Source organism: Cervus canadensis, chromosome 22 (assembly GCF_019320065.1).
Source record: "Cervus canadensis isolate Bull #8, Minnesota chromosome 22, ASM1932006v1, whole genome shotgun sequence".
Taxonomy (NCBI): Eukaryota; Metazoa; Chordata; class Mammalia; order Artiodactyla; family Cervidae; genus Cervus; species Cervus canadensis.
The window spans coordinates 11,108,176-11,124,422 of NC_057407.1; the positions used below are offsets into that span (position 1 = coordinate 11,108,176).

The following is a 16,247-nucleotide window of genomic DNA, read 5'->3' on the forward strand; positions in this document are numbered from 1 at the left end:
TCCAGAACTATGTTGAATAATAATGGTGAAAGTAGACACCCTTGTCATGTTCCTGATCTTAGGGGGAATGCTTTCAGTTTCTTACCATTGAGAATAATGTTTGCTATAGGTTTATTGTATATGACTTTTACTGTGTTGAGGTAGGTTCCTTCTGTGCCTATTTTTTGAAGAGTTTTAATCATAAATAGGTGCTGGATTTTGTCAAAGGCTTTTTCTGCATCTATTGAAATGATCATATAGTTTTTATCTTTCAGTTTGTTAATATGGTGTATCACATTGATCGATTTCCATATATTGAAGAATCCTTGCATCCCTGGAATAAACCCAACTTGATCATGGTGTATGAGCTTTTTGATGTGTTGCTGAATTCTGTTTGCTAAAATTTTGTTGAGTATTTTTGCATCTATGTTCATCAGTGATATTGGCCTATAGTTTTCTTTTTTTGTGTTGTCTTTGTCTGGTTTTGGTATCAGGATGATGGTGGCCTCGTAGAATGAACTCGAAAGTATTCCTTCCTCTGCAATTTTTTGAAAGAGTTTTAGGAGGATAGGCATTAGCTCTTCTCTAAATGTTTGATAGGATTCTCCTATGAAGCCATCTGGTCCTGGACTTTTGTTTTTTGGGAGATTTTTTATCACAGCTTCTATTTCAGTGCTTGTAGTTGGATTGTTCATAATTTCTATTTCTTCCTGGTTCAGTCTTGGAAGATTGAACTTTTCTAAGATTCTGTCCATTTCTTCCAGGCTATTTTATTGCTGTATAGTTTTTCATAATAGTCTCTTATAATCCTTCATATTTCTGTGTTGTCTGTTGTAACCTCTCCTTTTCATCTCTAATTTTGTTGATTTGATTCTTCTCTCTTTTTTTCTTGATGAGTCTGGCTAAAGGTTTGTCAATTTTATCTTCTCAAAGAACCAGCTTTTAGTTTTATCAATCTCTACTATTGTTTCTTTCATTTCTTTTTCATTTATTTCTGCTCAGATCTTTATGATTTCTTTCCTTCTACTAATTTTGGGGGGGGGGTTGTTCTTTTTCCAGTTGTTTTAGGTGTAAAGTTAGGTTGTCTATTCTATATTTTTCTTATTTCTTGAGGTAGGATTGTATTGCTATAAACTTCCCTCTTAGAACTGCTTTTGCTGCATCCCATAGGTTTTGAGTTGTCATGTTTTCATTGTCATTTGTTTCTAGAAAGTCTTTGATTTCCCTTTTGATTTCTTCAGTAACCTGTTGGTTATTTAGAAACGTGTTGTTTAATCTCCATGTGTTTATGTTTCTTACAGTTTTTTTCTTGTAATTGATATCTAGTCTCATAGATTTGTGGTCAGAGAAGATGCTTGATATGATTTCAATTTTCTTAAATTTACTGAGGTTTTATTTGTGACCCAAGATGTGGTCTATCCTGGAGAATGTTCCATGTGCACTTGAGAAGAAGATGTTTTCTTCTGCATTTGGATGGAATGTCCTGAAGATATCAATGAGATCCACCTCATCTAATGTATCATTTGAGACTTGTGTTTCCTTATTAATTTTCTGTTTTGATGATCTGTCCATTGGTGTGAGTGGGGTGTTAAAGTCTCCTACTATTATTATGTTACTGTCACTTTTTCCTTTTATGTTTGTTAGTGTTTATCTTATGTATTGAGGTGCTTCTATGTTGGGCAAGCAGGTTCTTTCTGAGTGTATTGGAAGGCGGGCAGCAGACTGCCCTCACTGACATCTGTTCAGTTCAGTCGCTCAGTCGTGTCCAACTCTTTGTGACCCCATGAACCACAGCACGCCTGACCTCCCTGTCCATCACCAACTCCCGGAGTCCACCCAAACCCATGTCCATTGTGTTGGTGGTGCCATCCAACCATCTTATCCTCTGTCGTCTCCTTCTCCTGCCCTCAATCTTTCCCAGCATCAGGGTCTTTTCAAATGAGTCAGCTCTCTGCATCAGGTGGCCAAAATATTAGAGTTTCAGCTTCAACATCAGTCTCTCCAATGAACACCCAGGACCGATCTCCTTTAGGATGGACTGGTTGGATCTCCTTGCAGTCCAAGGGACTTTCAAGAGTCTTCTCCAACACCACAGTTCAAAAGCATCAATTCTTCTGCACTCAGCTTTCTTTATAGTCCAGCTCTCACATCCATACATGATTACTGGAAAAACCATAGCCTTGACTAGACGGACCTTTATTGACAAAGTAATGTCTCTGCTTTTTAATATGCTGTCTAGGTTGGTCATAACTTTCCTTCCAAGGAGTAAGCGTCTTTTAATTTCATGACTGCAATCACCGTCTGCAGTGATTTTGGAGCCCAGAAAAATAAAGTCAGCCACTGTTTCCCCATCTATTTGCCGTGAAATGATGGGACCAGATGCCATGATCTTAGTTTTCTGAATGTTGAGCTTTAAGCCAACTTTTTCACTCTCCTCTTTCACTTCACTTTCATCAAGAGGTTTTTTAGTTCTTCTTCACTTTCTGCCATAAGGGTGGTGTCATCTGCATATCTGAGGTTATTGATATTTCTCCCAGCAATCTTGATTCCAGCTTATGCTTCTTCCAGCCCAGCGTTTCTCATGATGTACTCTGCATACTAGTTTGATAAGCAGGATGACGATATACAGCCTTGAAGTACTCCTTTTCCTATTTGGAACCAGTCTGTTTTTCCATGTCCAGTTCCATGTCTAGTCCATGTCCTCACTGACATACTTTATTTCTAATACTTTTGCATGTACTTGCTGCTTCTCATAATCACTTAAGAAAAATTGTTTTTATGTGACTGGAACTATGTAATTGGATTTTGCGATAACAAGCCACCACCAAATTTTCACTGCATCTCACGTTCATTGAATGCCTGAGCTGCAGCATCTTTCCTGAGGCAAAAGGAGTTTTACCAGTGATGTCTTGAAACCAACCCTTACATTTCTCAGAGCATATCAGTTTGGTTTCTTCATCAGCAGGTTCCAATAACAAACTGCTATTTTGTCTGCAAGCAGCTATTGGTTGTTACAAATCCTGCTCTGTTGGCATTTGGTCTACAAAAGACAGTAGGTACTTCTCTTTTATCCAAGCACTCTTTTAAACATATAATAGTTGTCACTCCATTTTATTTCAACATATTCTAAGTATTTGACAAGGCAGTCCCCCAGATCTCATGTATATCATGTAATTTGTCTTTTGCCGATAAAGATGTTCATTCTGAATTTCATCTAGAGTACTTATCTATGGTCAAATATGAACAACAAATCCAAAATACCATGACTTGTTTGTGTTACTGGTAGGCTGACTGACTCATGCTCACTGGCTGTAATGCCACTTTAGTCACACAGTCATTGACCACATAGGAGTGCAAGACACCAGAATCATGTCCACACTAATGTTTCACCTTGTCTTCTCGCCACACCTGTGAAGTAAATGCAGAAGGGGCTGTTAGCACCTCATTGTATAGGTGGGAGAAATCAAACCTGTAGAAGGAATCAACCTTCCTAAGGCCTTAGAGTGAATTGATAAAAGAGCTTGATTTAGTATTTAACCTTCCTGAATTCAGAGGTCTAAGTATAGTCACCCCCTGATGAAGACACTTTTTCGGCAGCATTGAAGAAGCAAGAAAAGAAAAATATTTTAATGTATGCAGGAGGACTGGCAAAGAAGTTTAGCTAAGTATCAAAGGCTTATGATAAAGGTGAAAGTCCTCCTTCTGTCCCTTTCATTACTGTGGTTTCACACAGCATCCCACAGGCCAGAGGGGGAAAGTACAGTAAAGGCTTACGAGAATGGAAGTGCTGGGCTGCCATCAGGGCATCATGAAGAGGGACCATTTATAAATCCATATCAAGTCTGCTAGTTAGTTCCATCAGCATAGTTCATAGAACTAAGTGTATCATTTAAATGGAGTTTAATTTGGAGTCTAGTCAATAAAGAGATTTCATTTGGAAGCAGACTCCTAACATACATCCTGCATAAAAGGCCCTAGATAATTGAGGCCTGAAATATGAAAAAAGAAAAGAGAGGTAGAAGGAAAATGCTGTGACATGTCTTCAGATGTCTGGGAAGTGGGCTGTTAGATCTGCCCACAGGCAGGGACTGGTTTCCAGCGTGGCTGTAGTCCCAGCCCCACCTGCCTGGAGACCAGCTGCATCCTGTGTTGCCCCTGGCTTCCAAAGGTAGCTGGTTCTTCTCCAAAGGGCTGCTTCACCTTTGTGTTTTCTCCCTCAGAATCCCGCCGCATCCTGCTTCCGGTGGTTCTCCATCATATCCATCTTCACCTGAGGCAGCAGAAGGAGCTGCTCATCTGCTCAGGGATTCTCGGCAGCATCTTCTCCATTGTCAAGACCAGCTCTCTGGTAGTGACCCTAGACCTGTGCCTCCCCCGGCCCTAAGCTCTGTCCCCGTCCTGTGTCACTTTAGCCAGAGGCAGACCAACAAAGATCATTTTGTTCACTTCCCAGTCAGAGAAGCTTTCATCAGTGACAGGAAGGTGCCCAAGTGAATGGAGGCCTGCCTATGTGTGCCCAGCAGGCTTCTCAACACAACACAGTCTTGCTATTTAAAAAAAAACAAAGTGCTGCCATAAATGCACCCAGAAACATAGTTATCTGTAGTGCCAGAAAACCCCATCCCATACTGCTTGCTCTGTTTCTATCAAAAGACATTACTTCTGTATTCCTGGGAGTGTTCTGAGGATACTCAGGCACGAATGAGCACAAGGAGGCAGGCCCAGGCTGAGAGGCAGCTTGCTCATTCAGACTTTTCTGTCAGCTTCCTGGCAGCTTGATTCCACCCATATGGCATTCCTATACCATGCCAGATGAGACAGGGTGTACGAGCGATACATGTTGCCCACAATAGTTCTCAGCCTCATGGGATGCTGGAATGGTACTTGAGGGCTCAGGTTTCAGCTGGTAGTGCTTTTGCCTATTTTCTTTCTTCTTTATTTTTAGTTTTTTAAAAGAGACCTGTGTTGGAAGGGAGGGGAGCTAAGGAAGGCAGAAAAACATGTATTAGGCATGGATAAGGGTAGGAATTTATTTTAATTATCTTTATGTTATATGTTTATACTATGGAAGAAATGAGTTTTTTTTTAGAAAACTTGAAAACTATAGGAAAGTATAAACAAATTTAAAATAAGACTGAATCTTTATTTACACAGTCTTCCTAAGTTGAGATAAGGTTTCTGGAGAATAAAATTTCAAATGCATTTAAAATAAATACCAGGAACCAAGTGATACAAACATAGGAGGTTAGGTTGTCTGTGAAGGTAGCATGGGAGAGGTGCAGAGAAGAAAAAATGTGCTTGGTTTGAACAGGATGCAAGGACTCAATAGGGTGCTCTGGTATCTGGTATCCAGACTTAAAGGACCATCTGGTAATGGCGGCCCACCTTGGCAGAGTGACGACAATGGCTGTAGTGGCCCTTTTGTTTGCTCTTGGCTCCAGGCAAGGCCTGGCAGCTCGCCTTCCCACCGGGCCTCAGAGAAGCAACACCAGGCACATAAGGTGTACTGGTGACCCAGCGTCAGCTTGAGGGGATGGGAGGCTGGTTACTACAGGAAAGAGATAAATTGCAGGGGAATAGCAAGGGGAGGGGAGGGATGAAAGAGGAATGGGAACAAGTGAAAATCTGAAGGAGGTGATCTGGTTGTATTTGTGGGGTTAGAGCCTAACCCCACAGCTACTCAAAGAGCCATCACAGGTTTTAAACATGTTATAATTAGTTCAACAAATGAGGAAGAAGACTGTGGTCCCAAGAGCCTCTCAAATCTTTCTTGTGGAATGGGACTCAGTAAAACTACATTGAATGGACAGCTGGGGTGGGGGGTGGATGAAATTTAAGCTCCACTAAAGCAGAGATCTTACCTTTCTTGATCACTTGTGTATGCTCAAGTTTTCAAACAGTTACTGGCCCATGGTAGATACTTAGTGAATGGTGGATTGATAGATGGATGGGCATTTGGACCAGAAATAGTGTAAAGGGACTGGAGAAGAGGCAACGGGAATCTCTTTGTGAGATCATGAAAATCATGCTGTAGGATTTGGATTGCATGTAAGAGGTCTAGAAAAACTCTTCCTAAAGTCAGAACTTGCTCACTGGGAAGCAGCCCTCAATGAGGAAGCATGCTCCATTGCTTCTTTGAGGCTGCCTAAGAGGGACACACCGAGACCAGGGTCTTTCTGGGAGAGCAAGGAACATGAGCAGGAATGCCGAGGAGCTAGAGGGAGCATGTCTGGGCAGCAGTCAGGCCTGGCAGAGAGTGAGGTCACTCACAGAGAAAACGGCCCTGAGGAAGACTGAGATGCCTCTGTGTGCACTAGTAGTAGGGAAGGTGCTGCCTCCACACCCCGTGGTGTGAATTCTACCGTTTTCTCAGAGTGTTAGTCAGCAGTGGTGTGCCCTCTCCTGACTTTTCTAGGAAAATCAGAGAAAACATTTAACTTAGGATCTTCGCTTCGTCCTTGTGTATCAAGATTAATATATCTGCCTGAGGTTCAGAATTGCAGGTGTCAGGGTGTTGCTGTGTCTGGATCAGTCTCCAACCTCCAAATCAGGGCAGCGTAGGCAGGTGTGCCTCCCCTCCTCTCAGAGCCGTTGTTCCAAGTTCCTTGACACTGCATGCCAGTGAGGCTGGGAGCTTGGTATTGAAAGTTATGTCAGAAGACTGCTCCTGACCGTGGCTGATTTAGTAAGTACTGCCCACTGCGCGTCAGCCAGCCTGGCGCTAACCCTGTGCTCTCTCGCTGCTCGCTCCAGGAGGCAGATGTCATGGAGGAGGTAGAAATGATGGTGGAAAGCCTCTTGGATGTGCTCTTACAGACTCTGCTCACCATCATGAGCAAATCGCACGCTCAGGAGGCGGTAAGAGGGCAGAGGTGCCCGCAGTGCACAGCGGAGATCACTGTTAGTAACTAACATTCAGGTTTTCTTGCTTTCTTTTCTAACCTGGGGCTCCTCCACACGGAACCTCATCTCACATCACACCACCTTCATCTCAGCTTCGCTCCCTGCATGGTTGTCCGCATGCTGCCCTTTTCCCCTCTCCAGTCGAACTCCATCTCCACTCTGAAAGCTCTAGGTTCATCCTCAGAGGAGTGTACTTAGGGACAGACCCAGGGATGCTTGCTGTCCTGTTTTCCTGCACACAGTCTCCACTGGCCTTTGCCTTTGAATCAGGTCACTTTCTGTAATGTGGAATAAAGCAGAGAATGAAGGTGACAGCTGTCGACTGTTCCTTCTAGGAGCAGGCTCTCGGCAGTGATGTGTGCACCACAGTAATTTTCTCACAATCTGCTTGTACCTACAGATTAGTTGCTTTTGCCTACAGTATTTGTATCTAAATGTCGAGCATCAGGGAAAACATGATGAGGTAGAATAGCACTGGTGTTGGACCGTGATCTCCCATGATCTAACTAGGAGAGAAACAGTCTGGGAGAGCCTCTCAGGAGAGGCAGAGAGACACCCCCCAGACCTCCCCCCCGCACCCCCGCTCCTATGCAGCGTGCACTTCTTAGCCCTGATGTTGGGACATGATAAACAGCTTGCTGGGGATCTTCCTGTTGGCAGGTGGGAGACTACAGTGATACCTTTGTAGAAAAGCTCCTGTGGGAGCAAGTCAAGCTCCAGCACGTTAGGGAGAGCAGAGAGCAGATGTGTTCTAGAGCATATGGGCTTGGAAAGAATGTCTGCTCCCTTAGGAACTCCTATGCAGGACACTCTCACTATAGGTAAGAACATATGCTCCCTGGCATGTCCTGGTAGCCCACCCTTCTAACTAGCAATGACACCGTGCTGGCTGTGGGCCAGACCCTGCTTTATGCACTTTACAAGCAGTAACTCACTAGCAATACTAAAGAAGTGATTTATTTCACATGCATCTAATGAAGATAACAACAGTTTATTGAGCACTTCTTTATGTGCTGGCCTTTTTACCTAAATGCTTTATGTACATTAATGCATCTGATCCTCAAAACAAATTATGGCTTATGTCCATTTCTTCAGATAAAACTGAGGTTCATGTACCTGTATATATTTTGCATACATATATGTCTAATAATTTCATGAGCCGCAAAAGGATTTGAGACTAAAACAGAGTTGTCATAGTCCCACAAACTTAAAAACATTTGAAAACTGCCCAAATGAAGTCGTTTTTCCTCCATCTCTTCTGAGGAGGCAGCCTTGTAAGAGGAATCCGTGCTCAGCTGCCCCATGTCAGAAATTTCTAAGAGATGGTAAAAGTCTTTGGAATCCTTAAGCCAGGGTTTTCATCTGTGTACCCCCATTGGAACTTGAAGAAATTTTAAAGACTCATTTTTTTTATTTTTAAATTTTTACTTAAAGCCATTAGCTCATCTTCTCAGAAAGGTCAGTTTTGACTCCTCTGCTTTCCCGAGGGTCATGTTGATCTACTGTGTTCCATCTCCAGCAATCGCATGTCAGCTCTGGAGTTCCCAGAGGAGATCCTTGCAGAAAGACTTCTCCAGCCCAGTGGTTGGGCAGAGTCCAAATTCTGTCCAGAGAAGTCTGAGCTCCCTGTTCCCAGGGTCCCCTCCAGACTTTAGTATGGTGCCCTGACAGCATATAATAACAAAGGATTATGCAGCCAAAAGTTGCCTAAGAACAAAAACTAGAATGTCTGTCTCATTTGGCAGTACTTCTTTCATATTGGCTAAGATTTTTCAATTAGCCCCATGCTGCAGAAATCTTATTAAAACTCCCAAGCCCTCCAGGCACCCCTTTAGCAGAAAAGAAAATTCATTTTCAGGGCTAGAGTTGTCACCTTCCCTCTCATGATCATTGGGGCCATCTCAGACCCTTCCTTCTCTCCTTGCCCTCTGTGGATTGGGGGAACACAGCTCTTGTGATTGGCTTTGCTAAGTGTATTTTGGGTTGTTCCCCAGGGCGAGTATGTGTCCTGCCTTCTCTCACTCCTCCGCCAGATGTGTGACACACATTACCAGCACCTCCTGGACAACTTCCAGAGCAAAGATGAGCTCAAGGTAGGCCCAGAAACACTGACCTTTCACCCAGGAAAGGAAGCATGCAGCTAAGACTGCCCAGCAGTTTTTCCCCTGCCAGTAGAGAAGTGCAAGTGGACTGCCCTGCTGAGAGTGGAAGGTTTACCAGCCTCACTTTACAGCTGACTATATGGCTTCCAAAAGCAGATAGCCAGTGGTGTTCCCATACAGCCAGACCCCAGGAACACTGCCAAGTCTTTCCTGACTGATCGCAACCCCGTGACCATGTGCCTCTAAGAGACACTTCTCTGGGCCATACTGATTATCAGCCAACCAGGACTCTTCCCTCTCTTATAAACACAGCAGTTGAGTTGCAGGTTACCCATGAAACAGGCTTCACTGTTTAATAACTGTAGTAATAATAATGACAACTTTTCTTCAGTAAAACATATTTCTGAAAGATTCATATTTGTAAAGAGCAAATATGAACACTGTCCATTGGCTATCACTCTGGATCTAGAGCACTGAGGGGAAGATAGTCCAGAGAAATAGGCCCATGGTCCAGATGACAGGAGAGTGTTCCCAAACTTGGAAGGATATCAGCTGCTGACAGACTTCAAGGGCTTGTGTGTTTGCTTAAGACCATGCTACTGAGTTCATCCCTGGATAAAGGAACTGTTGTAAACTTTATGTCTATGCTTTGCCTCCATTCAGAGTCAAGTCACTTGTATATTTCACAGTAATGCACTATGCTGTTTTCCATTTGTGTAATCCTTATTAATCATATGAGTTAATCAGTATCACTTGTTACTTTCTGGTGTTTGATCTGGCCTACCTTTCCACAGATGTGGGTCTCTACAGATTGTTATCCCTAACTTACTGCAGTGAGGCCAGCCTGTCTTCTCAGAGGGATGAACTTGACAGCCCTTGAAGTGAGCCATAAGTTAACCAGAGCCTGGAGCTCATATCCAGGTCAAGCAATGCTTGAACTGGTGTGTAGAGCTTGAAAATCCAGTCCTGACTGTTCTAAATCATTCTCACTGTGTGTGTGTTTGTGAGAGAAGGACACTAACCAATTCTCAATCAGAAGCATCATTCCCTTACTTTTTAAATTAAATGTTTGTTTTTATTGCAGCAGTATGTATATACAATTTTAAAAGCCAAAGCATTTTACAAAGTGTGTGACATAAAACTGGTTCCTTGGCTCAACCTGACCACGTCTGCCCACTACTCCCGCAAAGCAGCCACTTTGAACTCTTCTTTTGTTCTTCAAGTAGCTTCTACTGCCATTTAAATTTTTAAAATTTTTAGTTATTGTTTATTTTCTTCTTCCCACAGAAAATGAGGCTGATTCTCCTGAATCAGCAAGCCTTTCATTAACCAGTCTTTACACTGTTCTCATTGCTTTCATGAAGAAGCACATTTTTGGAGATTCTTACTCGTCTATCCCTGAAGTGCTTCTCCAGTCCGTGTGTTCTTAACACCCAAGAAAACAAGTTCTTACAATCAGGTGCTCAGGGGCCAGCCCCCACAGATTGAGACTGGTGGACTCAGCTGGATGCCAGGTCTGCTGGACCCCATGTGCTTTGGCCTTTAGGCGCTGGGCTGAACAGGCATAGAGCTACATCTCTTCTCCCCAGTTTGGGACTGGCCTGTGGCAGTGGCCAGACGTCACTCCCACGCAGCCCTCTAAGAGAGAAGCAACTCATGAAGGGAGCCAGAGCGTCACCCACTGGTCCCCTCCATTGTCATGATCTAGAGGTCAGAGAGCCTGTTGAGGAGGTATGTGCTACAGTGGTAGAGGTGGCGTCTCACATCAGATTTTCCTCTCGGCCCAGGAATTCCTGCTGAAGATTTTCTGTGTGTTCCGGAACCTGATGAAGATGAGTGTCTTTCCTCGGGATTGGATGGTGATGAGACTTCTTACAAGCAAGTGAGTGTGGAAGGGCCCTGCGCCAGCCTCCATGCAGCTGTCCCCAGACTATTACATGTGAGAGAAGAAGCGAGATGGAAACTTGTCAAGGTCAAAGCTGTGGGGCCAGAGAGGAGAGGGTTTAAATGTGAAAGTGTTTGGAAGTGCAGTCAGCAGGAATTTGCCATTTACCAAAGATCAAGGAGGAGAAATAGTCAAGGATAGTTCAAAAGTGGAGTCAAAGTGCCTGGCAGATGATGTCATGATAAGGGTAGGAAAGGAACTTTTATGAATGGGAACTGTGATACCAGAGGAGGGCTCCTGCTTGAGGAGGGCCTGGTCATTGGCCTCTGTTGCTCTGCGGTTTCAGGCAGCATCCCAAGCCCTCCTCTTGATTTGATTTGTGTTGTCTGCCAGACACTGCTCGTCCCCCACAGCTAGTGCTAATTACCCACCCAAGACCTAGCTATGAGGCTCTGCCCACCTCTGCCACTGGCCACAGAATTCACTCCAAGGTTGATCCCGCTTGTCTGCCCCATTCATATTTCTGCCCTGTGCTTCTTACTGGCAAAGATAACAAGTCATGTGGGTGGTAGGGTGCTTGTTTGTCGGGTCCCCCTCTACTCAGGAGAAGGCCACTTGGCGTCCACTCTCTAGACTGCTGCCTCCTCCCTCTGATCAGCCTTTTACATCGGCATTATGCAGAATGTAGTGAAATTATTTGTGTTAGATTTATTAGCAGGGTGTCAGGATAGTCTTTCTACTCTGTACTTTTTATAGTGCTCTTGTTTTTGAAAACTGCAAACATTTCATACAGAACAGAAGAATGGTTATAAACAGTGTTGCAGAGATATTTCCTTAAATAGTGGATTTTCCATTTGACCCCCTCTTGTTTCTGTCTCTTAGTTCTACTCAGAGTACTTCAGGCTCTCCAGCCCATTCTGCAGGAGCAAGCCTCTTCTTTCAAGGCTTTTACTTTTCAGATTTGTTTGCTGGTAACGAGTCTCTCTAATGCACTGTTTTTGCCTTGCCCCTCTTCTGCACCAAAACTTAGGTGGTCATTGTTAGGTGTAAGCTCCTTTGCCAGGCATCTAACGCCCTTGGTAATTAAACCCTTACTTGCCTGTCCCACTTCACTTTCTCTCTCCCTTAACCTGTGCTCTTGACTCTAGCAAGCCAGCCTCCCATTATCCCTTAATTGTGCCTGAGCAAAAATTGAAAGTGATATTCTGGATCAAAGGCTGAAATCAAATGACTTACACATGAAAATAACAGTATATGATAAAAGTAGAGATTTACTAACTGTAAACCCCTGTTGTCAAGTGGAGTAATAGAACGATACTCTAAGTCCTCTGTTGGTCATAATACAGGTTCATTTTCCTAAGAGCCCCCCAAATACTAGAATCACTCTTTGAACTGGAAGAAACCTGAGAGAACCATGAGACCTCACTCCCCTCCTTTTATAGGGAAACTGTGGCCAGAGAAAAGTAGAGCCAAGACCAGCTGTCAGCAGAGCTTGGTCGGGAACCCCCTGGCAGGGCACTTCTCCACAGGGGTTTTGTGGGGTTTGTGCCATGTGTCCCTCTCACTTGGGCTTCCAGGTGGCTCAGGGCTAAAGAATCCACCTGCCAATGTGGGACACATGGGTTCTATCTCTGGGTTGGGAGGATCCCCTGGAGAATGAAATGGCAGCCCCCTCCAGTATCTTGCCTGGGAAATCCCGTAGGGAGAGGAGCCTGGTGGGCTATGGTCCATGGGGTCGAAAAGAGTGGACACAGCTGAGCATGCACGCACATCCTTCTCCCTTAAAGTCACATCTTACACGAGAGCTACTTGTACTCAAGAAGCTTGCACATGGGCCACAGACCACAGGTGCTAAGCTGTAGGATGCCATTGTTAGTCCTTTAACTCTGCCAACGCCTTGTCCCCTTACTGCAGTATTATAGTCACTACTGTCCAGTACCTGTCTTCTGCGCTGCACAAGAATTTCACAGAGACAGACTTCGACTTTAAGGTAGGAGCTCCTAAAATTCATCACTATCTTTGTAATAACCGTAGAAAGCCAAAACCAGACTCCCTGTTTTTATTTTTGTTTTTGTTTTACTTAAAACAGCTGTTTTATTTTGCTCACAGGTTTGCAGGTCAGGAATTTGAGAAGGATTCAGCTAAGTGTCTGATAGGTGGCAGGGGGCTTTCTTAATCTGTTCATAGTATCAAACAGTTTCCAGGCTTGATAATGATTAGAGTATAACCTAGGAAACCCTTGTTGGAGGTGCTGGGAGCCAGAAACCCATGAGTTTGTTTTCCAGTCCAGAATCAACACTGTTGGTTTCAGAGAAGTCAAGAAAGCAGGGGAAAGTCCTGTTTGCAAAGATATTTTTCTAAAAATCAAGATCTTAACACTGAAATGAATTCTGCGCTACATGCATATATTTAGAATTTCTCCTTGCAAGGTTAAGAACTCAGGCTGTCACATATTTCCTCTTTCTCTCTCTCTCTCTCTAGGTGTGGAATTCTTATTTTAGCCTGGCAGTTCTGTTCATAAATCAGCCAAGCCTTCAGCTAGAAATCATTACTTCCACCAAGAGGAAGAAGATTCTAGATAAGTAAGACATATGTCTCTTATTCATCTTCCTACATGTGCCCAGATGGAGTTTTGTTTCCAGGAGGGGCTCCTAGAGATGTCCACAAGGTTTTCATTGAGGTGGCTTCCCAAGGAGCCAAGTATAAGAGTGCAACTGAGAGCAAAATGACTTTGTCTTTTGGAAAGTGCTAGAAACAGAGCTGAAATGCTGGCCTCCTGTCTTCCTGAACCTTCTCATGCTAATAGCTGGTTCCTGTGTTCTATTCCCAGGTATGGGGACATGCGTGTGATGATGGCTTATGAACTCTTCAGCATGTGGCAGAATTTGGGTAGGTCTTTTCTCCACACTCTTCCCTTACACATATTGCGTAGCCAAATAAGAAGTTACAAGACTAATTACTTCCCCCAGGTTTTATGAATGTTAATTCAGACCCAAGAGATCGTCACATATCTTTAACATAACACCTCAGATGGATAGTATAGTGTAGCACATGTGCACAAAGCCCTTGGCAGAGAGAGTTAAGCTGAGAAATAAGACCCCAGCGATACATATGCACAGACCCTTTTTTGAGAACAAAAGTCGAAAGGAGAAAAAGAAGATGAGGCTGTAAGAACATAATGTCTGAGGCTATAAGAGTATAAGATCCTCTGGGCTGTCCATATCCAAGTCCAGATGTCACAGGCCCAGAAGCCCAGTCAGCACATGAGCAAGGGCAACTGTTCTTTTTAGTAAAGATTGAAACCCTTCTCGGGTCTCTGGTATTCAGGCATCCAGACGAGGTTCCCGCTGTCAGCTGCATGTACGAAGGGAACTGCCTCATCTAGGTGAGACTGATTTTAGTCTCCCTTCTTTTGAGAGCTTCTCTTTGAAGCTTCTCTAATATCCAGTACTTTGAATCTTGAAATTGTCAGGTTTTGGTGGAATCCTTGGGTTGCCCTTGTGACTAGGTGGGCCGTCCTTTGCTTCTGTTGGCTTCTTAGATAGGCCTGCCCTGGATGCCAGAGAAGCTGCTGCTGTTCTTCCCAGTGAGAACTGCTTTCAACTAAGCTCATGACTCTGAAGTCTTAGGAAGGAGGGCCATAAAATCTCATAGTCCTCCATCAACCATCTAGTCACAACCCTAGAAGCAGCAAGCAAGATGCAAGGCATTTCTGCCAGCCCTGGGGCCTTCCATCCATGAGTGGAGCTGCATTTCCCCAAACCAGCTCTCTAGCTTCAGTGCTCATACCCTCTGCATCCAGCACAGTCCAGATATAAATGTTCGCCCTGAAGTTGATTCTGAAATTCCCAGAAACACAAGGGACCAGCACTATACCAAATACCAAGATTGGAATATGCAGAATCTGCCTCTAGGCTCGCTAACACTTGCTCCTTAGGTAGGCTATCAACATGGAAGAATTAAAAAACCATGTCAGATTTCCCCAAGAAAGCCAGTCCTACCTCATCGTTTTTGGTGGAAATGACATTTTCTAGTTCTCAGGAAGTGATTTTGCTTGACTGTAACAGTCATTACACAGGCCCACAGTTTGTCCCCTGAGTCTCTGAAGGACTGAAAGCAGAGCTCTGGAAGATGGTTCACTCTGTTTCGCCTTTACAAGGAAGAGAAAAGTTCTGTCCCATAGTCTTCAAGACTGGCCCTGGATTCTGGGAACATGCCCCAACTGACAGGCTAGTCACAGGGAAATTCATACCACACTCTTCCCATGGAAAGACCTCATTAAGAAAATTGAGAGATGAGCCAAGCTGGTTTGAATAAATATAGTGCTACCGTCAAAAATGCAATGTGCAAGCAACTTCACCTTTTTCTCAAGTGCACACGGAACCTTCTCCAGAATAGATCACATCCTGGGCCATAAATCTAGTCTTGGAAAATTCAAAAAAATTGAAATCATTCCAGTCATCTTTTCTGACCACAGTGCAGTAAGATTAGATCTCAATTACAGGAAAAAAATTGTTAAAAATTCAAACACCTGGAGGCTAAAGAACACGCTTCTGAATAACCAACAAATCATAGAAGAAATCAAAAAAGAAATCAAAATATGTATAGAAATGAATGAAAATGAAAACACAACAACCCAAAACCTATGGGACACTGTAAAAGCAGTGCTAAGGGGAAGGTTCATAGCATTACAGGCTACATCAAGAAACAAGAAAAAAAGCCAATGAAATAACCTAACTCTACACCTAAAGCAATTAGAAGGAAGAATATGAAGAACCCCAAGTTACAGAAGGAAAGAAATCTTAAAATTACAAAATAAATGCAATAGAAAAACTAAAAGACCATAGCAAAAATCAACAAAGCTAAAAGCTGGTTTTTTGAAAAAATAAACAAAATTGACAAACCATTAGCAAGACTCATTAAGAAACAAAGAGAGAAAAACCAAATTAACAAAATTAGAAATGAAAATGGAGAGATCACAACAGACAACACTAAAATACAAAGGATCATAAGAGACTACTACCAGCAGCTCTATGCCAATAAAATGGACAACTTGGATGAAATGGACAAATTCTTAGAAAAGTATAACTTTCCAAAACTGAACCAGGAAGAAATAGAAGATCTTAACAGACCATCACAGGCAAGGAAATCGAAACTGTAATCAAAAATCTTCCAGCAAACAAAAGCCCAGGACCAGATGGCTTCACAGCTGAATTCTACCAAAAATTTAGAGAAGAGCTAACACCTACCGTACTCAAACTCTTCCAGAAAATTGCAGAAGAAGGTAAACTTCCAAACTCATTCTATGAGGCCACCATCACCCTAATTCCAAAACCAGACAAAGATGCCACAAAAAAAGAAAACTACAGGCCAATATC

At 43.3% G+C, this 16,247-nt stretch overlaps 1 protein-coding gene across 8 annotated transcripts in view; it reads left to right on the plus strand.

The window, feature by feature from the left end:
- Positions 1-16,247, plus strand: part of DOCK3 (dedicator of cytokinesis 3) — a 288,068-nt gene that overhangs the window by 221,884 nt on the left and 49,937 nt on the right. For 7 of the 8 annotated variants that reach the window (XR_006264627.1, XM_043443221.1, XM_043443227.1 and 4 more), the window contains exons 25-31: positions 4,200-4,327; positions 6,733-6,879; positions 8,877-8,975; positions 10,772-10,866; positions 12,784-12,859; positions 13,351-13,451; positions 13,700-13,758. Coding sequence is in view for 7 of the 8 variants with exons in the window: in XM_043443221.1 (XP_043299156.1) it covers positions 4,200-4,327; positions 6,733-6,879; positions 8,877-8,975; positions 10,772-10,866; positions 12,784-12,859; positions 13,351-13,451; positions 13,700-13,758 (705 nt within the window). In the remaining variant the exon portion in view is untranslated. The remainder of the gene's footprint in view (positions 1-4,199; positions 4,328-6,732; positions 6,880-8,876; positions 8,976-10,771; positions 10,867-12,783; positions 12,860-13,350; positions 13,452-13,699; positions 13,759-16,247) is intronic. The other variant, XM_043443224.1, reaches the window with a different exon arrangement.